This window comes from Neopelma chrysocephalum, unplaced genomic scaffold (assembly GCF_003984885.1).
Source record: "Neopelma chrysocephalum unplaced genomic scaffold, ASM398488v2 Primary Assembly neopelma1_42, whole genome shotgun sequence".
NCBI lineage: Eukaryota > Metazoa > Chordata > Aves > Passeriformes > Pipridae > Neopelma > Neopelma chrysocephalum.
Genome location: NW_020897700.1, coordinates 1,710,511 through 1,738,247, shown reverse-complemented (window position 1 = coordinate 1,738,247; position 27,737 = coordinate 1,710,511). Strand labels below are relative to the sequence as shown.

Genomic DNA, 27,737 nt, shown 5'->3' with positions numbered 1-27,737 from the left:
CAACTTTGAGACAGTTTTTTACCTTCACTTTTGACATTACTAGTCTGTAAGTCTGTAGGATGGCCTTGAAGTGAAAGACGAGGTTGCTGTAAACGGCTAATCATAGGTTGCGGTGACGCTCGACTGTACTCTATGCTTCGAGCAGGCGAGCGGGAGCGAGGTGAATTTCTTGGAGATTGTTTTGGTGAAGGCCAGGGAGAACTGCGAGGTGATGGTGAGAACCTGCTAACAGCAGGGTGCACTGTGTGATGTGTGCCATCTTCCTCATCTTCTAAGCTCTGCGCATCAAGCTCCTGGTCGCTGAACGTGCCTCGCCTTGTAGAATTGCAAGAGGAACCAGAACTACGCCGAGAAGCAGTTGCTGCGTACTCTTGCCGGAGGCCTGGCAACAATGAGAACATTGTTTACTTGCTTCCAGCACACAGACGGTTCACACTAGAGACAGTGCCTACAAATATCTATGCAGTTCTCAACTTAAATTTGGCTCACCTTTTATTTGAGGCATTACATGAATTCAGATTAGTACCAAAAAGTTGTCTACCAGCTAATAATGACCTGAAATAAGTAGGTGAGCATATTCCATTTCCTAGTACAGCAATCATCAGTATAGATGTATTGTGTACTTACTTGTTCCTCTCCTCTCCCAGGCTGGATTCTAGCAACATAGACTACACCTTAGTTTTGGTATCATGTAACATTGTGTAACAATTATAGCAGCCACAATGAAATGTCTCTTGCAATATATTAGTTTATGTAACCAAACAAGCAGCATGATAAGCTGCCCCAAGAGAAACTGGAGTTGTTAGATCAGTGGTCTCTGAAGTGTGGTGCCCACACACCCAGGAGTACACAAAAGAATCCACTGGTGAACAGGAGAAAAATTTGTACAACCAGTATTTTAAAACAGCATTTATTTTGTCTTTATCTCATACTTTTAAAATTTATAATGTTTCATACATTTGTGCATTTTTGTGTATCTAATATATCAGAGTAGCACACATACATAATTTATAAAAAAATACATATATTGGGCCTTTGGTTTGGGTTTTTTTCACTGATAAGGATACACAATAGTCAGGAGACCACCCAGTTAGACAATTGAAATTATTACCACTTTCTGCAAACTCAGAGGGACAAAAAGACACTCTCAACTAAAGCTATAATAAAAGAGAGACATCTACATAGGTGTTTTTTAAACTATTTTTTGTCATAGGGATTTTACATTCTGGTGATTTAAATTACGGTTTAAGCATGATGTCAGCAAGACTGGATTACATCAGGAAGGCACATATCTCCTGAGAAGAATGGTGACAGGCAGTAGTCCATTCTAACCACCATCCTTTTAGCAAATACTCTATCTTACAAATTCATACTCTCTAGCATTTTTTGTCCATTGTCCCTAAAGAACAATTCTGCACAGCAACTTCCTTTCCTTAGCCTGGAGGCTTAAGCCCTTAACCATCTTTCTTGGGTCATCTACACTTGTACATTCACAGTAGAATCTACATACCTTTTCCACTACTGCTAAGCAAGTGCAACTGGAGTTATACAATGAAAAACCCCAATGGCTCCACTGTGTTTTCAGAAAAAAAAGCCACTTACTTTCTTCCTGCATTCGTGCTAAAATTTGCACATCTGTAACATCATTTAACTTGTAATTAGACCCAATAGAGTCTTCATCCATCTCTGATGCACTTAATTCACTGTCCAGAGAGGACTGTGGACTTATCGGAGGATTTCTATCTCCCGAACTTTTAAGATGACCTATGGAAAGAAAATAAAGAAACAGGAAATGTTACTTAAAAGAAAGGAAAAAAAGGGAAGCTGCATTTCCTTTCCCAGTAAAAGAACTACCAATCTGAAAACAGATTATTACTGAGACATTTAGTCTGACAGACCATTTGAAACATTTGATTGCTAACCTAGGGTGAAAATATAACTTACAAAAGCAGAGCTTAGCCATTACCTTCTAAAAATGGGCAACTTTATAAAATCATTGCAATGGTACCTAAACAAATTAGTGACATATAGTCTGGTCTATCATACCATGTTTCAACTGCTATGAAGTTTGCACAGCTCTACAAACAAAAGCAACTGCATACCTGGTTCCATTTGTGCTTTCATTCTCACCTCTGCTTACTACCTTGTAAGACATGAGTTTGACTAGATCTTTCTTAGTGGTAAGGACATGCTGATCCAATGAATATTGATTCAGTTTGGAATGCTTACAATACAGTTTATCTGAAAATACTATCTGTTCCACATACACACCTTTGCTAAACTATAACATGGAAACTATAACAAAGAAAACTCTTCCTGTTTTCTGCCTTCTGGCTGATATCCCATTGCCTGTTACATCTCTGTCCTCCTCAGGCAGACACACCATTGTGGGACATAATGCAGAGCAAAGTTAAGAGAGATGAAAACAAAACCTGAGTAATGGCTCTGGTGCAGTGCAGGCTTCTCTACAAGTCCACACTGAACTACAGAGAGTTGGATTGTCAATGCAGTGCTTTTTTCACCTTCCCTGTAAGCTAACTTTAACTAAAGTATATACAATAAGCCAAAAGTATGACTTCAGAATAGTGATATGTTCCAGGCATCAATTTTTATCATGCAAAGAAAACATCTACAGTGTAGAATAAAGGCAGAAAACATCACCTGAATTTAGTGTTTACACTGATGGCTGCAAAGCCTTGTGGAATGCCTTTAATTAAAAATTGCATCTTCTAGATTATATAGTTCACATCTCAGAAGTAGTGATGGATATATTACATACCAAATGTTTCAGTTAGTAAACCTACTGTTTATTAACTATTGCAACTGTAGCTGCAAAGACTTTGCAACTACCAGCACCTAAGGTTTGAATACTTACCATGCAACTTACATGCCATTTAATTCCAGAAGCCACTGACTGACCTTGGGACGCCACAGGACTAAGGTTCTGTTTTAATCTAACTGCCAACATACATCAGTGATTTTTTTGGCACATGGACATCCAAAGAAAACATTTGAATAAGTATCTCATGTCAGAAACTCTATAAAAAAGGCTTTCCTAAAAAGCTTAAATACTGCATGATGCAAACATCCTACAAAAGACTGACAAGTTTTTGGTTTCTTTCTTACTCTAGTTCAATGCAAAGTCATCTATCTGAGCATGTTTTTCAAAGGAAGAGGAGGAAGAAGACAGCAAAAGACTAGACACACAGTCATTTACCTGAGGTACCAGAAGGTATGAGCTGTTTCACTAAAGCAGATTTCACTGGTGTTGAGGAGGGAGAGTTAAAACCACTGCTGTAGGGACTACCGGTATTTGGACTATAGGAGCTTGCGTAACTGACCGCACTGAAAGGACTGCTGTACAAACTCTGTCTCTTGAGAGCTGTAGGAAAGAGGAGAAAAGTGATGAATTATACTGAAGGAACCAATGAAAAATTAATACAATACTATATAGTATCTTCAGTGTGATTTAATGTCTATACAGTTCAAGTAGAAAATTTCAGACACCAGAAAGTTTTTCAACTGATTTCTTCGCCCCCTAGCTATAACCATATTGTGAAAGGAGTGGGAGAAGAGGACAAGATAAGATAGTGATAAGTACTTTCATCGTAGCAGTCAGATCTAAGATCACTACAACTGATCTCTTCAAGATGTCCAGTGTTGGTGCTGGGAAGCAGGAGGACAGTAGTAGCTAAGTTACATTAACATACATCCTATGCACAATTGCATACAAACCAGAGCACACCACGAAGTCGAGTTCTCCAGAACTCACAGACCTGTGTAGATCACACAGTACTTCCACAGAACTAAGCAATACCACCTACAAAATTTCCCTAAGCATATGCTAAAATGAAAAAGCATTAAGCCAGGCAAAAGCTTCTGTTTATATTTCTGGGTACCATGAACCTACCAGGCTAAAGCAAATTGACTGTAGGGATTATTCCCTTCTGTTCTAATGACTTAGGACTTTTTGTCCACAGCCTTCAACCTCATATATAACATAAGATCTAAATTGGGTACTTTCCTTTGCCATTTATTGTAAATATTTCAATGCTAAAGTACTTTCAGATAAATGTTAACCACTAGTGAACATTTTCCATATGATACTGCAATTCCCCCAATTGCCAGGTGTATGATTTGCATAGTTACTTAATTGATTATTTTGTTCAAAAGTTTTACTTTATTTTAACATAATAGAAAATGGAATTTCAAACGGGGAAGTGGGTACCTAAGGAAAATTTGGCACTTTTGGTAAAAATCCGTTCCTTCATTGCTGAAAGTATATTTATACAGAAGTGTATAAAAGATCAAATTAAATCACAAAACATTAAGCTGAAAGCTAGAGGTCCTAACTTGATGGTATGTAAATCTGGATTAGATTAAGTTGCAGCTCACCTAGCTGCAGAAAGTAAGCCATTTAGAGAATGTTGTGTGACATTTCTATGAGTGAAAATGGGCTTCAATAAGCACAGTAGCAATTAGGCTATGGATAGTAGTGGACAAAAAAAAAGGAATTGAACTTTAATTTATTTACTAAAAATCACTGCTGTTTCGACATTACAAGAAGCCAAAAGGGACTACAGTTGCATGAAATGCTGTTTTCAGCAGCAAAGGCTGCTTTACCTCCTCCTCCCTTCTTTGTTCTTACTCGCTACACCTCCTCAACTGTCCAGTACAAACAATGGTGGGGCTGCGCTATCATCTGGCCTACTAAAGTGGACTTAAGTTAAAAACATCTAGAGTATTTTAACTGATTGCATCACTAAGTAAGTTTTTAGTAGTGCCTTAAAAAAACATGTTATCCAACCAAGCCAATGGCAGAATGTAGCAGAGGCAAAACCAGCAGAAATTAAAGTTGACTTTGAAGCAAATTCCTAAAACTGCAACTTGTGCAAAGGTACTTTCTAAACCAGTTAGTGTTACCAGTAATTTAGTTAGAGAGAAAAGACGGTTATAGATGAAGGATGAAACGCTTGATACTTCAGCTTTCACTGCAAGTTTTAAACAATACGTATTAATTTCACCAATTAGTGAACTCGGTGAATTCTAGCAAGTATTCTTGAGGTACCTCCACTTTATTATGAGTGTCAGAAGGGAAATATCCACTTTATTACAAAGCTCAGGTAACAAAATCAATAATTACAACTCGTTGTATTCTGGTTGACTTACAAGAGGCCACTCCTTTGACAGCAAGTTCTGGCATTCACATAGGAATCCTAAAGCACCTATTCCAACTGAATCTTTTTTCTCACGCTGAAAATAATTTACTTTTCATCTGTTGCAGAAAGTGTCAGTAAAAAACCTCTAAAATGTAAGACTGCACAACAGTTCTTTTGTACTTATTACATAGACAAGTATTTTAAAATAGTAACACAAATTAGAAAACAATTGTACTACTGTATAACCTTCAAAACAGGCTCTTTGTACATACCAATAATGATACAAAATATTTGATCACACAGATTTCTTTAGATGAAACTAAGTATACTTTTGCTACATATAAAAAGTTTGCTCTGGTACGTGATGAGCCTTAATATGTGCAGTAGTTTTCATCCTAACTAATGCAAACTTCTACCTTTCTCAGCATTTTCCCCGGAAAAAAAAAGCTGGATTCAAACTCTTTTCTGGTCCAGAACTCCTAAAGGTTTTCCAACGGGGATTTCTGTAACTCAGGAAGACATTGCTATTTTACAAATAGAGATGTGTTCTTTATTAGGAGTGCCAGACAAAATCAGCATGACAGATAACTCATTTTAACATTAAAATGATCCTATATTGGATAAAACACTAGCTTACAAAAGATTACACATTAGCTCTCAAAACACCAAAGGGGAGGGTTGATGATCGACAATTTTATTTTAATGGATTTTCTTTTATAACATTCAGAAACAGTATGCAGCATCTAATTCCTTTTAGTTAACATTTTGTTAAAACTGTCATGAATCTCTCTTGCTGTAGAAAATAGGAAAATTTGAGTGTAGAATACACCTAAGGCTTCCTCTAGTCTGAACATGCTTCCAACACTGAGCAGGACTTGCTCTGCAATTGTAAACCTGAGCTAAATAGTGACAAGGCACTGTGCATCAGTAACTGCTCCCAGTAGTTTGGAGCTGAGAGCTGGTCTGCCCTCCTTTATTATCACACAGTGGAAAACAGGATGGAATATGAATATGTGAAATACAAGAGAAACAGCAAAAAGATATTAAATTAGAAAGAGGTAACAACAGGAACTGACAACATTACAAAGAGTCAATGCAAAAGAAACATCAGCAAGGATTCAGGAAAGAAAGTAACAGTAGTGTGAAAAGCCTTATCCACAGAGACTGGAACCAAAATCGATAAACTGATGCAGTAGGTAGTAACAGGTTAAGTGATGGGTCCATGAGGAATAAGTGTTATGTAAAATATAAGTCACAAGATAATCCTGAAGTTGTGGGGTACAAAACACAAACAAGGTTACAAGCAGCACTCCTCATCTCCTCCAGTGGAGCTTCCTGCTACCCTGTATCTGTAATAGATGGGTTGCTATAAAGGACAATTTTCTATTTTGTTACAAATTCATTTTTTCATGCAATCTGCTCCAACCAGCAATATTAGTGCCTATCTCTTCTACCATTAGTATTTTCTCCTATTAGTACTTTAGATGAATTGCAGTATTCTTTCAAGTATCACTGCCAGAGGCAGATTCTTAGGTCTAAGGAAAAAAAATGAGGTGAAGTTACCTAAAGACATTGTTTGAATGATCAAACTTTCAAATATGTGCATTTCATAGGGAAGTTTCCTGCCATTCAGTTTCAACTATGAATTTTTAAAGATATACCCTAAGGGTAACAGAATCTGTGGTACTTCTGGAAGACTTCTACTCACTTACGAAAAGAAGGTAAACCATGAAAAGAATTAGGTCAATCAACTGCTATCCAGTCTTAAATATTCAGTAGTATTCAAATTCCCAAACCTGGATCATCATTTGTAAATCTCTGTGATCTGAATACTTTTCTTTGTTTAGAATTTCAGTCTTTGCCTGTAGCAAATTACGTTAACTGTTCAGGAAAATTGTTAATAGATGTCCAGGCAGCATAAAAAAAGCACAAGAAACAGAAGAAGATCAAAGGTGACTCATATTGAAGGCACTTTTACCACTATGCCTATGATTGTTATAAGAATAAAAAATGGATTCAAATTTTATTAAGAACAATTTTAGTACAAACCAGAAAAAAGACTGAATCGCTCCAGAAAAGGATCCAAGGAAGGGAAAAAAGTTACAGTCAAATAAACTTGGCACGAAGTTTACATATAACCACGTAAAGAAGGTGGTAGTTGGGAACACTCCTGGAGCTGTGTGTGTTCACTTACTCCTAGCTCAAGTGCAGCTGTTCTGCTAACTACTGAACATAACAGTTAAAAATGTAGCAGAGTGCAAAAAAATTGAAATACAGGGAGAAAACAGCTATTAATAGCAAGAAAGTAAGTGTCTCAGGATAATATTTTAAAAAATAAAAATAGATTCCAATAATGAAATTAAAATAAAGCAAGAAAACAGATGGACAGAGAATTCTAATCAGTCCTTCAGCATTTTCCTGCTGGTTTGACATAAAAAATGCTGGTAATAGAAGGATGGAGAATGTAGGCTTTCATGCTCACAGGGTCAAATACTCTCCAGTTTTGAATATAACCAACTAATTTGTATCAAGGAAGAATCATGAACTTTGGGGTTTTTTAATCTGCTTGTAACAAGATCTTAAGTTACTGGGGATGGGAGGAAAAGAAATCACTATTACCTCTCCAAAGTATTCACAAACTTAAGCCTCCATTTCCTTAGATGAAATAAAATAGATAATCTAGCAGAAAACCATGTTAACATACTGTCAAGCACCTACCAATTATGATAGTTTAATACCGGCTTCTATTTTAAAATAAGACAAGAAAACCTTCAAGTTAAAAACACTGTTTCTTCCTGAAAACGTCTGTCCAAATTATGAAGATAGTATAAAACTGAATTCATGACTCACAATCTATGCCGCCTTTTCATTTTGTTCATACAGTTCAGAAAATGAGTCGAATTAATTACTCCTTGTAAAACATAACAAAAACTTAAGACCCAAGTAATTGCTGAATGTCTTATCTCACAACTATCAGCTAATTTTGACTCTGTTTCAGAGTAAATGCATACAACCCAGTGGTTTTAGCGTGCAGGAACTCACCTGACATTGTTTGTTCCAGCCTGTGGATCAGTGACTTTTTAGCACATTCAACATCAGGACTTGGGTAATCCAATACCTGCCTGCACCAAACTAATGGACTGACACATTTTTGCCCTGGAGTCAGTTTCTTCTTTGGAGATGTATATAACCTGGAAAAAGAGGGGGAAAAAAAAAATCTATGAGGACAAACAAAATGAGCATAAGATCAGGCATGCAACAAAATACCACATACTATGCTATTTTTATTTTTATACTCTATCTATACTATAATACAATCCCAAAAGATAAAGAAAGCACAAATTTTAGCTTACGATTAACTTTTTTGGATACAGCATATGGCTGCTCAAGGACTTCTGGCAAAAAGTGCTGCCTATCTTGCTATCCCAGGATATACCAACTGATATGCAAGGAAAAAAAAAAGCCTTTTCAGACACTTTAGGTATATGCACAATTTCACTATATCACATAAATGCACAATCCAGGATTATCTTTTCAGATTTAAGTAACATTCACCTGAAAGAAGGAAATAAAGCACTATGCAATAGGGAACTGTTGTTTTACTAACCAAAGATGTAGCAAGCAATTATCATCTTAACAGCCAAGGAGCAGTGCTAAAGTGCACAAAACACAGGTACTGTTTCAGTAGCCTTGAACAATAAGCATTTTATTTTTATTTATGATTTATATCCCACCACCTGATCCTTTCATTTTCTTCAAACACAGAACAAAAGGACTATCTCTATCCTAAAGGGTATACAGTCAAGCATCAGAAACAAGGAAAAAGAGATAATGCACACAGAGTAGAGAGAAACAATGAGATCATATTGTTCTGAAGACATGCTGAAGCCTTTGTCTGTCAGCATCTCCATTAATTTCTTTTAACATCAACATTCCATGACTGAAGAAAGTAGTGTTCCAGTTTAAAGGCTCAAGAAATTTAGCTGAAAAGTCTCCTCTTTCAACAGAGAGAGTAAAAGAAAAGTCACAACCAATCACACACACTCAAAATAGGGAAGCTTAAGCCTTACTTTGGACTAGAACCAAACTTGGAAATGTGCTTCAGCAAAGACAACAGTGAATTGCAAGATGCACAGCCAGAACTAGAGCTCACGCATATGCAAGAACAACTAAATGAGTGTTTCTTCTAGGAGTAATGACAGACTTCATGTTCCAAGTGAATATGACTGTATGCCACACACTGTAACTTAGAAACATCTGACAGTCTAATCAGCCATGTTTCCTTACAAAATAGACAGCAAAAAATTGTTTCCTTTATGCCAATGACATCGGCAACACAGGAGTTATTTCCCACAACTTTTGTCGTTACAAGATTATTAGCTGATCTTTCCTCTGTAATTCTAGAAGTGGAACTGTTTCTTTTATAATAGCTTTAAAAGATTATTCTTTTAATTACTACCAGTAAGTTCACTTCTTAAAAAAGCTTCCCAAGAAGCATAATTATAAAACCACCATGAATATCTCACCCTAAACACTGATCTTTGTTTAGAGCTCGCTCTGAAACACTCTGCCCTCAAACACTGGAATTAGCAAGCTATGCTTGCAAATACAGGAAACAAGATTTTTATTAGCTGCCAGGTTTTCAAACAAAAAAGGAAGCTGTTTGTAACAAGGCAAATAGCCACTGCCACCTACTGTAGTTCAAGCAGTTTATGCTCTGGCCAGTATCATGTTATAACTTATTTTGTAGAAATCCTAACAATCTTCACAGGCACTCTGCCCACAAGAAGAGCTGAAAGCCCATCACATATTTATAGCCCTAAAGATCCTTGAAAAGAACAAGAATCACTTAATTTTTACAGTTCTGTGTAAACAATTACAAAATTTTCTATACTTTCTGCAATTATCTCCATACAGTTAAAAGTAACGTTTAACATTTGCTATCTCTCTAACAGTCTGAATTTACTGTCTTTTTAGCATTTTTTGCCTATACTCTTTTCTGTCCTAAGGTATGTTTATACAATACAAAGAAGCGTCAAAGGCAACAAAGACAACTTTTGTCCTGTACAGGCCACACTCCCTCCTAGCTCTCTGGATAGCTGACATGCCTTGCTGTCTTTGAGAAGTTCCATGCACATTTGAAGTATTCACAGTAATACCCAGTATAAAAGGCATTAAAGTGCATGTCCTCTTTGAGAGACATACCAAGGGGGTACCTTCAACAAACCTACAATATTGCTCTAATGAAAATTGCACGTGGTAGTTTAAGCTTCAACACATTCTTTTCTGCAATTTCCAACTGTTGCATTTGTTTCACAAGTAGTTTATTTATTGAAGCAAATCCAGGCTCACACTTCTCCACCTTGCTTTCTAACCAAATATATATTGCATATTCTTCCACCTCTTTCCAACTCCTTTTCCTTTAACAGCCTTTGTTTTCATAACTCATACTTCAAGAAAAGACAGACCTTCAGGATATACATATTTCATGCAACTCCACTTCATGACATGCACATATACATTGATGTGACAACAAAACAGCTCTTTCAGGGCAGTTTCTTGAACATCATGCAATTATGAAGCCTCATTACAAAGCAGTGATCCTTATTTCCCATCTGACAAAGAAGAGCCAATCTCAAGTTTTGAGACTGACTTAACTCTACTTGCTTTGTCTAATTTGGATTTAAAAAAAAACCCAAAAGGACCAAGGAAAAGGCTAAGAATCAGTGATGCCTCTACTACTTCTTCCTCTCTTCCCAACAGCAGGAACAGAAAAAGAACAGAGACTATGAAGTATGTACAAATAACTTCATACAGCTAAATGATCTTCTTTATCAGACTACTGTTTGATCCAAAAGATATAGGTCTTCCTTAGCTGAAGAGCTTTCCAGAAGAGATCCCTTTTGTACCTCTTAATGCATTCTACAGCAATGCAACAGCATGGATTGGCAGCACAGCAACTTCAAGATTGAAGACAATCAGAATAACTTCATACATCTTTAACCACCATAAATCACTTTCTTAAAACAGGAAGTTGAAAACACTGAGGAAGCTGACATCTTACAGTTACCACCCATACTACAAATGTTAACACACCAGAAACCTACACTCCAATTTCTCCACAGGAGAGTAACTCTACAGTCCAGTGACATAAGGTCAAGTAAAAGAAAACAGTATATAAAAAGAAGGAGCAATCCTCAGGAGCTTTGATCTATTTTGAAACAGCATTAAGAAGCCCAGACACTATGATTCTGCTGCACACAGTAATACTTCCTTCCCTTGGCTGTCACTAGTGAACTATGCCACAGCAGCACTAACCTGAAGCTGAAAGCAGGCAGGGGCTCTACTGATTAATTCCAGAAAGACGCAGCACAGAAAAGGACAGAGCTTTTGCAGAAAGACTACTGTCACTATAAGCACATACGATAATGTCAGCCAAATAGGGCAAGCTGTAGCATGTTGTACTAGGACAGCTGAGTCGGAAAGGGCTTTGAAGAAAGGGGACATGACACTGTGGTAGGAGTGGAATACCTGTGTAGGGATTACCTCACTGAGGAACACCTCCCCATGCATTAAAATACAAGAGGCTAGTTGCCATAGGCATAAAACCAGAAGCCAATAATCTAATCAGGAAGAAAGGAAGAGTCTTCATAGCAAAATCCTTCTACTGCTCAGTAAAAGAGTGGGGGGGAAAGATGCAGATGAACATGAAGTCACAGATTTGAATTAGAAAGATGGCAAGTGGAAAGAACTTGAGTTAGAGCTCATTTATTTTAGCTACATTAGCTTTAAAGAAACGAGAGCTACAACAGCTGTAATGAAATGAGAGCAGACAAAACATGATTCAGGCAAAAGCAGGATGAAAAACCTGAAGACACAAGGAGGAGAAAAAGTTGAAATCTAGGGACAGAACAGTAAGAATTTCCTTTAAAATACAAAAAGGAAATTACACAATGAAAAGCTACTGAACATAAATAAATCAAGAGACAATAATACTGGACAGTCTTGGAAACATAATTTTGAACACAACAGTGTCAATCTAAAGTCTTTTAGATCAAGCTAAAACTTTCAGGAAACCCTGTCTGAAGCAATTTAAATAATTAAAATTTAAAATGGATTTTGAATGAACAGGTAAAAATCTGAAGAGAATCTCTGGTCAAAAGAAAAAAAAACCCACCAAAAATTAAGTGACATTACTGTACCTATCTAGCCCACAGATTTTTCTTATCTCCCACTCCAGGAAGTTCCTCTGCTATAGCTATAACTGGCTGAGATACACATTACTTAGCCTGTAATTACTAGTTTTCAGATGTACTTCACAGAATGCTTCTAGTTCCCAGAGATGCACCAGTTACAGTAAACTTCAGGTCTATTCATATCAACTCCAGGATACGAACACTACAAAAATGCTTCGACAATTTCATTAAATCTTCATATTAAAGCAGCACATCTCAGCTACCTGATGCGATTTTTAAGTAGAATTAAGGATATTTGAGAGGTTGCAAAGTGCAATTTGGAACACATCTACCTTTCTGTGACCAACAATTAAAAGATAGTTAGCTATGCCCTGGTTAGTTATAGGAAGTTACAGGTATTATTCATTTCCTCATCCAAAAGAACATGTTGGTGTCTGAAAGAGATGACGTAGAATGGGAAATGGGGCCTTCAAAAATACCATCATGCAGCTTCCCTAGAACTGTCACACAAACTGTCCAACTGTCCACTGAGAAGCTTTTCATAAGGAATTTGTTAAAACACATGCTCTAATGTGGCATTGTTGATACTTACATGGAATAGATAAAAGCTGAGAAGTTCTGTGTCCTATGAAATGTGTTTCAAGATAAAATTCTGCTTAATAACTAGGCTTAAGAGTTCTAACAACACCTACAAGTGGTAGAAATATGAATCATACCTAAACAAGATGTGATTATGAAGTAAATTTCAGGAATATCATTAAGACAGTAAAAGAAACTCGTATCAAAGCTTTTATTATATCTAAATATCAAGAATGTTTAAAAGTTATAAATATCACACAAGAAGTTAGAAATGAAAAAACGTTCCTCGGGATTCTTCCTCCAGTCCTCAAATATTGGTTACACGATAAACACGGATACCTCAAAGACATTACTGAATATTATTTGATGTTACCAGTTGTTTCACTTGATGAAACTGGCAACTTCTGTAATCCTTGGTTCTCCTACATGCTTCTTTTCATATTACCTTCCTAGTTTGTGAAGACATTATCTGAAATGAAAAGCATCAGTTTCTCTTTTACCTAGACCATGGCACAGATATTGATTAGAACCTGTCCAATTTCCAAGAGGCCTAAACCACATTAATACAATGAAATTTAGTATTGAACAGGAAATGCTGCAATATAATTTCAGCAATGGGATTTCATTCAGGTGGAGCTCTATCCTAAAATATTCATGCCATACTTTACTAGCTCACTATGGTAAACTAGGATTCCAAAACAATACTAGTCCCCAAGGGACATCAAGCAATATGAGATGAAGACAATCATTACAGATGACAATCATGTATCTCTAAACAGCCACTTAGCCAACTAAAGACAATGGATGGCTAGAACAGAAACATAAACTCTTATAAATAGGTCCAAATTAGAAATAGCTGCAGAATGAGAGTGAGTATAATAGTAAAAGTATGTGACTTCCATTTTAACTAGTCAGGATACACAACCAATGTGAGGTCTTAAAAAACACTGAAACCATTACTTTGAATTACTAGGTTAATATAAATAGCTCACCAATAATTTAATTTTAAACACAAAATATCTGCCTTTTGTTTGTAAACAAGCTCAGTCAAGTGGCAGCTATTTCAGCCCTAGCAAGGAGACTTTGGACATGAAACTGACAAGAAAACTGTTAAGTGCCAGGCTAGTTTTTACAGCACTGTCATTGAAAGAGGACACAACTGCCCTGAAGTTTGCTGAGCAATTACACGTACAAAATAGATACACAGCATGCTCTATACTCTTTTATGCACATGCTGCAAGTAAATTTTGAAGAAAAGCACTGCATGTTTTGCTCACATGTAAAAGAACCCATCTCAGAAAGTCTAGGTGACCACAAAGCAACCTACAGTGGATTCACAGCTCATTAACTAATCTACAGTAATTGCCCACGTGCACATTTATCCTGCAATAAACTTGAAGCAGCTCTCTTTTTAAAAGCAGCATAGCAAGCGACCCTGCATGCTGTTACCCAGGTGTCTCAAACGTGCTACGCATCCACACCCAACCTTACCCAGCAAGTCAGGCAAGGAAGGAGCTGCATACCAGTTCTCTGAAGTCCCCTCTCCTGGCCTTTTGTCTTTTTAATTAATTAATAAGAAAAGACCCCTTCAGATCGAAATTTGAAAAAAATTAAGTTTGATCCAATCTGGTTCAAGAACAGCTAAACAGGAACACCCATAAAATAGATTATGAAAGTCATGGATAACTTAAGGAAATAATTAGCAGGCCTAAAGCAAAGCCTCCATGGGACTGGGTACAGCTCAGTACTGCATGCAGGTGCAGATGTGCCCATTTGCAACCTTTGGAACCCTATCAAGAAGAAAGTTTCAGCACATCAAATAGGATTCAGAAGTATATAGACAAGAAACTCAACCTAAATTCACTGAAATATTGTTAATAATTTACCATATAATTTGAAGATTGTCTGATGTGCTAAAATGTTTAAAACTATCTGGATTTAACTAACCACAGTGAAGAAGAACAAACAAGCAAAAAAATAAACAGTCTCAAATTTCACCAATACTGCAATGCTGTTTTAATAGCTAATGCTGCTACTAAAGCAGCAGTATCAAAATTCTTTTGCTTGTTAGCTAGTCCTACCTTCTCCTCTACTTTTTCACTTTACATTTCTGTCCTGTGTAGATTTATCTAAATGCATTTAAAGAACTAAAAGCTAAAAATGAGCTGATAAACTCCAAAATGTAGATTTAAAAAACCATGTCACATTCCAGTATCAATTTCAGGCACAGTATCAAGTGTTCCATCTTAAATTCACAGCCACTAATCTCACGTGAGCATTAATGTAAAGCAATGTAATTTTTGCAGTGAAGAAAACTATTTCTTCTGCCATTACAGGGCTGCAGACAATTTTGTAATGGAGTATGAAAATGTCTGTATTATACAAAACAGAGAAAGCCAGCACCCTTTATCATCTATTATCACCCAGAGCAAGGTCCTTCTGAAATGAGAAGTAAAGACAAATCTAAGCTTCTCTATGCAGATATGCAAAATAGGCAAGATGAATCAATTTTTTACGCACAAACTATGATTTAAATTTAGAGTGTTTCCACAAAAGATTTCCTCAGCTGCTAAGAGATCTTTGGCTTTTACAGTGTATAATCCCATATTTTAAACAGGATTTTGGGTTAAGCAGTAGTGACCCAAATCCATTTGAACCTGAAGGAGTTCATACTAGGTTTAAATTTCATCAAGTACATTCACCCATTCAGTTGATTCAATTACTTTTTGAGAGAACTTGCATGACCAAGACCTTAAGAGCAAGATCTTTATGAAACAGTTTAAGTGAAATCCACTTACGTCATCCTTCCTATCTTCACAGGCTTGTTTCTTTTTTATTGCTCCACTAGCCCTCTGAAAATTTCAAACTTCATTTAGAGCAATTACCTCCATTCATCAAATGCAAAATCATCCTCCCTTCATAAGAAACAAAAATGGTTTTGAAGTACTTAGTGTGTCAATAGTTGAATTAAAAGGTGTTCAGAAATTCCACGAGCTTGACTTCCATTTTTATTGAGCAGTTTAGAACAAAAAAACCATCAGTCAGTCTAGCCAAACCACATTTATCATTAACTGCATAGTAAACTAGAGTAGGAAAAGACAATTTTTTTTTAATTACACATTCATATTTTGTGATGTGTGCAACAATAAGTAAAATTTAACAACTGCTCTTTTCTAGGTGTGTTTGTGTCTCAGTCAGTGTCCCCCACATCTGAGACTGAATTAGTTGCTAAAACATATTTTAGCATTATACTTGCCAAAACACTAGTAAAGAAATGAAGACATGCAAAAGACTGCATTTAAATTTTATTATCTTTTGAGGACTAGAACTTGCACAGAAACATGATGGTGCCACAAGAACTGGCAGCATGAGTAACATGCCAAACACCTGACACCAGCAAGAGCAGTGCCCAGCAAATCAGTGCTCAGCACTGCGGCTGCCCCACCAGTGTTCTGAACCATGTCAACAAAAACACAGCACTTATGGCACCACTGTCACCACACACTCTGTTGTGACATTAACTCTCACTGAAGAGATGCATGATACTGTCCATAACATATAAAGCTATAACGTCTATTGTCACTAGAGTTCATGACACTGACAAACTCCCATTCTAAACTTACCATGCAAATTTACTATATTCTATTTCCATCAAGGGCTATAAGCCACCAGATTACAGGGTATACACTGAGAAATAAGAGTAGCTGCCTTGCACAGACTTGTCATTTGGGCGATGATGCCTTGTGTTAATTTAGCGTTGGATGAGAATAAACTTATGCTCTCATACTTCTCCAGCGGATCAGGCTGGAAGTCAGGCAAACGACTTCTCCAAGGAAGTGCACACACTGTCTCCTCCCTAAGCAACTAAAATATTGCTCATGCATGGAATCATTCCAGCATTTTTAAAGGCGTTTCTAAATCTGAAAGACATCTTTGTTTTTTAAATTTGTCTGCACGTTTGCTTCCAAAGACCTTTTAGATCAACCTACAACCAGTTCTGCCCCAAGTTAAATTGCTTGTTACACTTTTCCTCCTGTACATGCTTCCCTTGCATTTCTCTGTTGACACTGTGCTCCTCCCCACTATTTCTCCTGCAGCTCTAAAGCTGCTCAACTGTCATAGGAAACTTCAAAACGACAGCTGGACAACAGCGTGATGTTTTGAGAGAGCAAACCCTGATTCTCAGTGGAAGCTCATCCAAGTGCAATAATGACAAGGCGAACAGCCACCTGCAGGTGTTTCTGCTGGAGCAGCAGGGTAAGCAGTCCATTTAAAAAGACGAATCACCTAAGGGAATCCGTGGTCCTACATCATTAGCAACAAACGAGAACACCTAAGGGCAACACGTTTATGAGATGAAAAAGTGTATTACGTTGCTGCCTTCACAACTGAAAGAAATCAAGGCATAAAACACGCCTGATACACGTCTGAAGTGTAACAGTACCTGTGGGCAAATTCTGAACTAGCCAAGAAATTTCCCACAAGTTTCCCAACGCGTCCACACCTCCTGAACTCGCGGAAACACTGAGGGCTGATCCTGCGGCAGCACTGGAGCCGCTCTGGTCTCCGAGGGACTCGCTGTAACGCTGCCACTGCGGCCGAACAGCAGCGCGGAGCCGCGGGCCTGCGGGGAGGTGCGATGTGCTGTGCAAAGCACAACACCCTTCCCTGGCAGACTTCGGTACGTCTCGGAGAGCTAATTAATCCCTTCATCCAGCTCAAAAGGCGAGGCTGCCTCCGCCACACAAAGCCCCGAGACCCCCTCCGACACCAAGGACGCGCCTGGAAACGGCCCCTTCCTCCCAGGCGCGGCGGGGGAAAGGGACGCGGAGCCCCGACCGCCCCCTCATCAACCTATCCCCACCCGGCCCCCTCCTCACCAGCCGGTCTCGTCCTCATCGCAGCCGGCCAGCCGCTCCAGCTCCTCTGGCCTGAGCACCGCCGCCTCGTCCAGGAGGCCATTGCCGCCCCCGCCCTCGCCGCCGCCGGGCTCCTCGGGGGGCGAGCGCCGGGCGGCGGCCCGGGGACTGAGGCAGCGGCCGTCGGGCGACGGGGAGGCGCCGGGGGGCGGCGGGGAGGGCCCGGCGCTCGGCAGGCGCTTGGGGCTGGCGGGAGCGGCGGGCAGGGCGCCGTGGCGGCTGCGGAGCTGCTCGTTCTGCTTCTCCAGCTTCTTCACCAGCTCCTGCAGCTTCCGCACCTCCGCGTCCGCGTTCACGCCCGAGCCGACGTCCTCCATGGCGCCCGCCAGCAGAGCGGCGGCTGCGCGGGCAGAGGCGGCCGCGCCGCCCCGTCTACGCGGCCGGGCGGCCGCGGCGGGGCAGGGCCGGGCCGGGGCGGGGCCGGGGAGGGGAGCAGGACGCACATCCGGCCGCCGCCGCCATGGGCACCGCCCCGCACGGCCCCCGGAACCGCCGCCGCTCGCACCGCCCTCCGCACCGCCCTTCCCTGGGTGGGGCGGGACGGGATGGGGCGAGGTGGGGTGGTGGCGGTTTGGGGCCTATCGGGGCAGGTTCTGCCGCACCCCAGCCTGGCGCTGTCTGAGGGGCTCCTTCGGCAGTCTCGCTGCTGAGGGAACGGCGTGGCCTCCAGTCCATGTCGTGGAGGCCGCAGATCCCAGATAGGAATTGTTCGGGAAGCCCCGGGTTACCTTCCCAAAATGGTCAGAACCTCTAAATGATACGAGGTGTGCCCTTGTCCAAGGCCCTGGTGGTGGTGTTGGGCCCGCCCTGTGTGACAGACATGTGAACTGAATATCGCTTGAGCTTTTCATGTTGCATAAATAAATGCATATTCATTTAGAAATTGACATGACCTTGCCATCTGTAGTAAGACTCTTACACTTTTGGGTTTAAGGAATTAGTGGAGCTGGGGGGTTTGTCACAGAATTACAGAATGGGTAAGGTTGGAACGGACCACAGGGGGTTATCAGGTCCAACCTCCCTGCTGAAGCAGGGTCATCTTGGAGCACATTGCACAGGATTGTGTCCAGACAGTTCCCGGATATGAGACTCCACAACCTCTCTGGGAAAGCTGTTCCAGTGCACGGTCCCTCACAGAGTAAAGAATTCTTCCTTGTATTCATGTGGAACATCCTGTGCATCAGTTTCTGCCCTTTGCCTCTTGTCCAATTGCCTGGGACATTTTGTGTCTTAGGACACACTGTGTTTCCAAACTTCATCTGCAGGCATTGTGGGGATGCTCTGCGTCCCACTTCCCTATTGCCACTGAGAGACAGTGCCCTTTGTGACATCCCTTCACAAGTTTTTTTTTTTCCTAAGCTCTACCTACTCAAGAGCTTCGTTTTGGAGCCTGCACTTGCTAGTGAGAGGAAGCAACCAGCACATGGGCCAGAGGAGGGCTGGGCTCTGCAAGGACTGGCACTTCAGTGAGTAGCATTTACCAGGCTCAGGGAGGGAAGAAAGGAAACAAGACTGGGGTGCTCAGTGAGGTGTGCTGAGAAGGTGCAAAGCTTAGGGGCAGTAAATGCCTTATGATTTGGGTTGTGTTAGGTATGGTGCATGGACTGCTGGGGTGTTAAAGCCGCTGTCATACAGCATCCTTATGGATGGGTACAAGACTGGGGTCAATTCCTTGCCTTGTGCAGTACTCTCCCCTTGTACATTCAAAGATTATATTCTCTGTATGTACAGCATTATTCAAGAGTTTATGCTGGGGTAGTTATCCACTGTTACTGTTAGGTCCTCACAAGAATCCAAGCCTTTGATCCATAAATACAATTTCTGTCATTGTTTCCTCCAAACCAATATCACATTAAGTATTTAAGTATTAAAATAATGCTAGGCTGGTATCTTTTAATAAAGCAATTTAAATTACTCTTATGGTAATCTGTCTTTATTATTTGCTAGCAAAAGAAACTTTTTTTATCAGCAGCAGACTTTGCCACAGATTTTGTATAATTCTCATAGCTATAAAACTAAAAACCAGTTTTGGCCCATGAGCTGAGACCTTTGGTACTCTGCTCACTGACACCACATTAATAACCATCAATAGCAACTCTTGGAGACTGGTCTGTAAACCAGTTTGTAAATCCAGCTCATTCTTTCTTAGGTCTGTACAATTTGGTACAAAGTCAAGTGTCTTAAAGAAATCCAGATATATTCTGTGAGCACAGTTACTTTATTAACAGAACTTACAGTCCTTCAAAAGGCAAGCAAAACATTATAAAGGTTTTTGACAGTAAGGATCTTCTGTGACACTGACACTTTCAGTGACACTGCTGACAATTCATAGGTCTTAACCTATGCAGGAAAGTTTATTTTAAATTAGAACATTTATAGCAGGACCATGCAATATAGCATTCTTATTCTTCTTAAGAATATTCTTCCTCAGACCAAGTATCAGTGGCACAATAAACCTTCAGTCACTTGCATTAATCTTGCTTTTATAGTAGCAACACAAGTTTAATCCTTTCTATCCTGCAATTACTGGGATCAGGATGGGACTGGTGGCTGGAGCTGGGAGCGTGACAGAGTGTGAAGTGGGGCTGTGACAAAGGGCTCTGCCAGGAGACATAGGCAGTGTGGAGAAGGACCAGGACCAGAAACAGACCCAGGCTTCTGGGAGCTGCTGCCAAACTGCAGCCGTGGTGATTATGTCATGTTTAAGGGTCTCTTCTGTGATGTCATGGGGCAGCTCTGAGAGCTTTTCTGTGGTCAGTGCGCTGCCTGCATCCTCCCTCCTCTTTTTCTTCCTTCTCCCTTCCTCTTTCCCCTAGATTCCCTACTCCAACTTTCTGCCTCCTGCTGACACCATTACTCTGCTCCCAGCAGCTCTAGCACTTTTTTCTCCCTACAAGATACACTCCCCATAGGTGTGTGGACAAGGTTTCAGAATGGCCAAATCACCTGCTATTTTTACAAAGAGAAATAGTAGTTGGGATGAACAAAGGGAGTAACTGCTTAATAGTCACCACAGTCTATGCTTGAATAACAGCTTTCTTATTCACTCTTGTGCTGCGAGTGTCCTCATGTTCTGGGAACTGAGGAGCAGCAAGTCTTGGATCAGAAGCGTCCTATTAAATAACAAGTCAATAACAGGCTCCCCTGAGCTTCTCAGTCATCAGATTCCAAGCCTGCACTAGCCAGATGTGAGAGACCACACCCGAGCAGAGGCCCCATGGTGATTATACACAAATAACACTGATTGATTGTAATGCCACAAAAATGAAACCTTTCTGTTGTGTCACAAGAGCAAGAGAAGTTCCTTTGCATATGAAATTAGATCTTCGGCAGATTTTTTTTCTGAACAGTTGCAATTTGCACCCATGCTGTCTTTTCCACACACACACAGAGGGAAGGGAAAAGCAGCCTTTCTGCAGCAGTATTTTCCACATCTCAGGACCTGCATGGGTACTTCTCTGACTTGAGGCAGGCTCTTAACGCATGTGATGAGAGGAAATGAGGAGCACTCCCTCCAAAGGAAAAGAAGCCTAAGCAAGGGTCCCATATCACTCAAGTAATTCAGCACACGTCCCTCTGACAAGTGGTTCTTAGAAAAAGGCCACCAGGAGCCTTGTTTTGATGGCTTTTGAGCTCCCTAGCATGGACATCCCTGTGGGTAGTTTCTCACAGCTTTGATTTGCTGAATTGTTGTCTTTACATCTGGTAACACTGTCCGATTCTGAAACTTTTATTTCACTTTTCACCTGAGAGAACAATCCCTTAGGGGGAATAGTACATGAAGATGGGCAGATGCATGGTGGGAAGTTAACATTTGTAGCAAATATTTAACTTCACGCCTGGAAAACTAGACTGGTTTATAGGCGGCTTTGTTTATTCTTCTGCAGAAGGGTTGTTGCCTGCCAGACTTCTCAAAGGAGGTGTTCAGCAGGCCCACGCATGTTTGTGTTGGCAGTGTTTATCTAAACCTTTGACAGAATAGAAAATATAATTTGTCATTTTACTGTATAGTATGTGCAGACATTGAATACAGAGTGGAAGAAATATTCCCCTGTCATAATATGTCCCTGTCAGAATTAATGTCAAAACTGTTTGTCTGGTTCTACTAAAAGAATCAACATTGTAACTTCAGTTATTTTTAAAAGATATCTCTGAGTATATCTGGCCTCAGCAGTCATGAGACAACACATTTAGGCCTTTAGAGTTGACTTAGGTTATTTGGAAACTCAAAAATACAGTCAGGGGCTCTGCACACATCGTCTGTACCTCTCCTCTAGAAACTAAACAGCAGTGAGCTTTATAAAGGCATCTGTGTGTAAATACTCTTAAAAGTATTTATAAACAATTTTTAAAGCCATTTAATGCTGAAAATATCATCGGTGAGAGACCCACAATCAGTAGGTCACCAAATTACAAGCCCACCTGAAAGGCAGGCAAAATTCCAAGTAAGTTCTGCCGTTGAAAGCACATCTATCTTTGGTATCATCAAGTATAAAATGTAGCTCTTTGGCATGAATTTATATGCCTGTTCTTTTTCTGCACAGAAAAAAAAGATGTTAACATTTTGACCACAAGCTTCTTAAAACATGTATTTTATGCTCTGGAGCCAGAGCAATTCTAGGATACTGCACAGATTCCTAATGAGGCTGGTATTCTTGCCATATCACGTGGCTAGAAAATGTATGAACATTTATGTACTTCAACCTTTATAATTTTAATAATTAATTTACTGATTACTCTTTTCAAATGTTATCGTTGTAATAAATATTTTGTATCACAGAATAACAGACTAGCTGAGGTTGGAAGGGACCTCTGGAGGTCATCTGGTTCAAGCCCCCTGCTCAAGCAAAGCCACCTAGTTGACTGTGTCCAGGCACCTTTTGAGTATCTCCAAATATGGAGACTCCACAACCTTGCTGGACATCCTGTGCCAGTGCTCAGTCACCCTCATAGTAAAACCAAAATTGTTTCCTGATGTTCAGATGGAGCCTCCTGCATTTCAGTTTGTGCCCACTGCCTTTGGTCCCGTCACTGGGCTCTGCTGTCTCTGTCTTCTTTGCACCCTCCCTTCAGGCATTTGAACTAGTAAGATCCACCGTCCATACCTTCTCTTCTCCAGGCTAAATAGTCCCACCTCTTAGCCTTTCCTCACAGGAGAAAGGCTCCAGTTCCTTCATCTTTGTGGCTCTTTGTTGGACTCTCCCTAGTATGTCCAGGTCTCCCTTGTAGGGAGCCCAGAACTGCACCCAAGACTCCAGATGTGGCCTCACACCTGGCCTTCTGAGTAGGAGAAAATAATCACCACTCTCAGCCTGCTGGCAATACTTTATCTAACACAGACCAGGATACCACTTGCCTTCTTCATGGCAAGGACTTGTTGCTGGCTCAGCTTCAACATGGTGTCCATCCCAGGACCCCCAGCCCCCTTTCTGCCAAGCTGCTTTCCAGCTGGTGGCCCCCAGCAGAGACTGGTGCAGGGGGTTGTTCCTCCCCAGCTGCAGAACTTTGCATTTCTCCTAGTTGAAATTCTTGAGGTTCTCCAGCCAGTCAAGGTCCCTCTGGATGACCCTCTGGTCTATCAGCCACTCCTCCCAGTTTGGTGTCATCAGCAGACTTGCTGAGGGTACACTCTGCCCCATGATCCAGGTCATTAATGAAGACATTGAACAGGAGTAGACCAGTACTGACCTGTGGGGCACAGCACTAGTCACCGACCTCCAGCTAGACTTCATGCTACTGACCACCACCTTCTGGACCTGGATCACTGTGGATGACCCATATAATGTTTGAATATTCACACTAAGCTCATCATCATGGTATCTGAGTACTTTCCACAGGCCTAGTATCCTTTGCTCCTTCCATTTTTTGCATATCTGCATGTATAGTTCATTAAAAAATGCAAGGTCAGTTTTGTCATGGAGTTAGCTACCAGTATTTCATGTTTATCCATCACTTGGAAATAGCTTTGTTGCTCTTTAGAAAAAACTGCTGCGCTCAACATACTTAAAATGCTGTTGGGGAAACTGAAGTGTCTCAGAACATTGGGAAAGGATTTTCTGTTGTCAAGAAGATACATGATTAATGTTCATTTGCAGAGTGCAGTGATTTCATTCACTTGGGTAACATTGAGTGAAACCTTATATGTCTCCACCCATATGAAGCAATCTTCTATTCTATCATTCAAAAAAAAAGTTTCTAAATTTGCTGAGAGCTCTCTCAATGCCTTTATTAACAAGCCAATGCTGGAAGGAAAAAGACTTCATTGCACTCAAGTTCTTAAGACAGTTTTCTCTCTACACCTTTTTTAGCAGGAAAAAGCACCAAATCTTCTTCAGAATGCAAAGTAAATGAAAAGCCAGCAACTTTCAAATGTGTTGGAAGTTTGAAGTGCTGTATTTACATGCATCCTGGAAAAGCTAGTATGTTTTCACTGTCTTTTTGCTTAGATTTTCATGAAAATTTGTTACTGAAGAGGAGAGAGACGGTATACACATAGCATAGACCAAACTTTGCAATTAAATTAGGTTTATGCTGAATTATTAATGGCTTGTATTTAACAAGGCTCTGCTTCTGTCTGAAGATAATATGCTAATACTAACAAAAGTAATTAAGATTTGCAGTCAAGAAAAGAAGATGTGTGACCAGTTTTAAAGGCGGTTGGAGTAATAGAAATACTGTATGCAAACAAAAGAATTACCAAAGAAACCTGTGACATTACCTTGGTACTTGAGTCTGGAGAGAAAACGAGAATATATTATTTGTAAAGTGGCGTATCAGTGTATTATTAAAAAACTACATCGTAGGGTTTTTTTTTTTTCCCCTTTCCCTGTTCTCTCTTTGGAGAAAGCATTTGGCTGTTTTGCACAGTACTGAAGGTATCCATCGCCATCTAGTGGCACCACGTTGTGTCTGAGTCGGAATCGAGCACGTAAGAGCCTTCCCAAGGTGCTGTACCAGGACTTGAGTCCTTCAAAGGACTTGAGGCCGATAGACCTCGGTCACTGCTTTGGTGGCTCAGGGATCATTCCTGAGGAGGTGTCTCAGAGAGGGTACAAGTGTGTGCAGAGAGTTTCTAATGGGACAGCTTTTGCTGTACCTGTGAGTGGGGAGGTAGCATAGGTATGTTCGCGCTCTGACCTCTGCACTGACATTTTCCTGCTGAGATTTTGGGAGCACTTGAAGAGGAACCCCTGCTCATTTCACAGTGGAAGAAGTTTCTTGTATTTGGAGAATGCCATGAAGTAAATCTTATGGTGTAACCAATCCCAACGCTTACTGATCTGCTTTCTTCAAGACCAGTATTATTTTTTGTCTCAGTGTCATGATTTTTTTTCTTCTGGATTCTTGTATGGTAATTTTTTTATATGAAATGAGGGCTGATTTTACCCAACAGTGGTAAAATAATAAAAAATGCATAGGACTGAGTAAAACATTCTCTCTGTGGTCTCCTGCTCAAAGAAACCAACGAACCCCAGGGAGGAGCTGAGTTAGCCACTGTGGCCTCTGTCAGCAAGGATGAGCAAAAGGAAAGGCCCTGCAGGGAAACCAAAAGAAAATTAAAATTCATTTTTTTCCTGGAGCATGTTTCTCAGTGCCTAATTAGGTGCATACCTTTTTGCTGAAGTCCACAAGAAGAACCATCATTAGATTTCCTACTGCAAGAATATTATAGGGTTTGTCAATCAGAGGCAAATTGGGAAAATATTGTTTAGAAACCTTAATGGATTATAAGAGCAAGCTATGCAGGAAGAGTGGGCAGGAGACTCCCTGGAAGGGGTTGCAGACAAATAGCCCTCTAATGGTGGCTGTCAGCAAAGTCAAAGGAAAATACTCTGATCTTGAAATGACAGGTCACTCACCACAAGTCAGTAGGCTTGATACCGAGATTCACCCCTCTAATTGTAGGTGGATCTTGATGAACTATTTGGTGTAAAAAAATTCAGTACAAATTTATTCCATTATTTCCCTATTAAATTATTTGCTTACCTCCTAATATTATCACAACATTCACCAAGCTGATTGGGATCTTTTCTTTTCAATAATGACTAAAACAGCAAAGAAATTCAAGCAAATAGTAAGAGGTACCTTGGCCATATAAACAACAAAAAAGGAGTGGATGCCTTATAAATCACAGATGTGGTTGCAATTAAAGGTAATCTTGGTCCCACCCCAAACTATTTGGCTAATTATTTGGCTCAGCATGAGTAATGATAATATTGCAGCACACACAGGTAAAACCAAAGATGTTCATGAGAATGGGTGTGGAAAAAAAAATTGTTGCGTGCAAGATGAAACTGAAGGGCAAAGAGCTCACCTCTCAAGGAGGCCCAGTAAAAGAAATAATAAATCCAGTGATAAGAGTTTTAATGCATTTACTAAACCAGACAGCAATACCATATGATTAAAAGAATAAAAAATTAGGTAGCAGTATTTAAAGAAAAAAGTGATGCACAGAAATGCATTTGGAATTTCAACTGTCTACAAGAACTCAACATTTTGTGAAAGAAATAGAGATATGAAAGTAAATAAAAATTGGAGACATACTTACCAAAGCTGGATTGTGCCAAATTAACTTGGTATTTTTCTTTGCTAAAATACACCATGTTTTTAGAGAATGGAATTGCAATCAAGCAAATCCATATAGATTTCAGTAAAGTGACTGACATGGTATTATATGGAAATCAGTGTGATGATGCAGGAAAATCAGAGGGATAAAAAGAGCTGAAGAGCAACAGCAATGGCTGTACTTACAGGAGACTGCTCAGGCAATAGGGGATGATTTGTGTAACTGTGGATTAGGAACTGACAGCATTTATAATTTCTGTTAATTATTATGCCCAAATAAATTAAATAATTAATCAAATACACTGGTGACAGAAAGAAGATATCTGGCATGCAGAGTAGGACTGAACTGCCATAAAAAAAGATCTCAATTAGCAGAAGCCTAAGGCAATAAAGACAAGGGGCTTAAGAGACTAGGAAGAATTTCTTCAGTAACTCCAGGTTCATCAGTTGCTGAATAAAGATGAAGAGAAAAGCCTGCCTGGAGATATTTATGCAACTGTCTAAGCTGAGACCTTATGAAGAGTACTCAGAATAAGTCTGTCACAGTGAAGAAAGATAACACATACTCAGAGAAGTTCAGGAAAGAGAACCTTAAAATGACCAAAGAAATAGCAATAGTTTCAGTATAGGCCAGAAAGTGTCTTGTTTAGCTCAACCAGATGAAACCAGATGTGGTTTCACAGAGCAAAAAGGGTAAACATTGGGGAGGAAGAACTATGCAAGTCAAAGAACATTGCCCCAGGAATATATTTTCTAGCTTCCTCCTCATTCAAGTTGCAATTCTACACAGTCTGAACATTTCCAATGCAAGCAATACATTACAAGCAATACGTTGGTGCTATGCTATAACCAAAAGCTGATCTCGTACTCCCTATTTACTCCTATTATCAGTGGGAATTAAAAGCTTGCAGCATCAGGATCCCTCAGGTCCCTTTGTAATTCAGGTAAGTTGCAAACTTACAAGATTCAGTGTTGGGTTTTGTTAATGCATGTAATAACTATGAGTGTGCCAGTACGTATACCACATTGCAAGTGTCCACTGACATATATTTCTCTGTATTTTTTATATACATATATATATATATATGTATATATTTGACTTCAATCAAAATGCTAAGCTGAGGTATTAGAATATGGTAAGTAACAGCAATGGAACTATTACACCTTGTTGCCAGGTAAAATACCAAATTTATAATACTTTTAAACAATTATATTTCTCTACCAAAATTAAAATGAAGAAATAATATCTGAACATGTAGCTACCATCATGGAGAATTTCATTATTGAGGGCTTGACAATAACAAGCACAGCACAACGTT

General features: G+C 39.8%; 1 protein-coding gene across 2 annotated transcripts in view; it reads right to left on the bottom strand.

Annotated features, from left to right (window-relative positions):
- The window catches only part of SLAIN2 (SLAIN motif family member 2), a 31,118-nt gene extending 12,880 nt beyond the window's left edge, over window positions 1-18,238 (bottom strand). Inside the window, exons 1-5 of one of the 2 annotated variants that reach the window (XM_027676335.1) lie at window positions 17,815-18,238; window positions 8,202-8,350; window positions 3,218-3,382; window positions 1,603-1,764; window positions 23-382 (exon numbers count right to left, since the gene is read on the bottom strand). In XM_027676335.1, coding sequence (XP_027532136.1) covers window positions 23-382; window positions 1,603-1,764; window positions 3,218-3,382; window positions 8,202-8,350; window positions 17,815-18,170 — 1,192 coding nt within the window. In that variant the 5' untranslated portion in view covers window positions 18,171-18,238. The remainder of the gene's footprint in view (window positions 1-22; window positions 383-1,602; window positions 1,765-3,217; window positions 3,383-8,201; window positions 8,351-17,814) is intronic. The other variant, XM_027676336.1, reaches the window with a different exon arrangement.
- Between the last annotated feature and the right edge of the window lie 9,499 nt (window positions 18,239-27,737).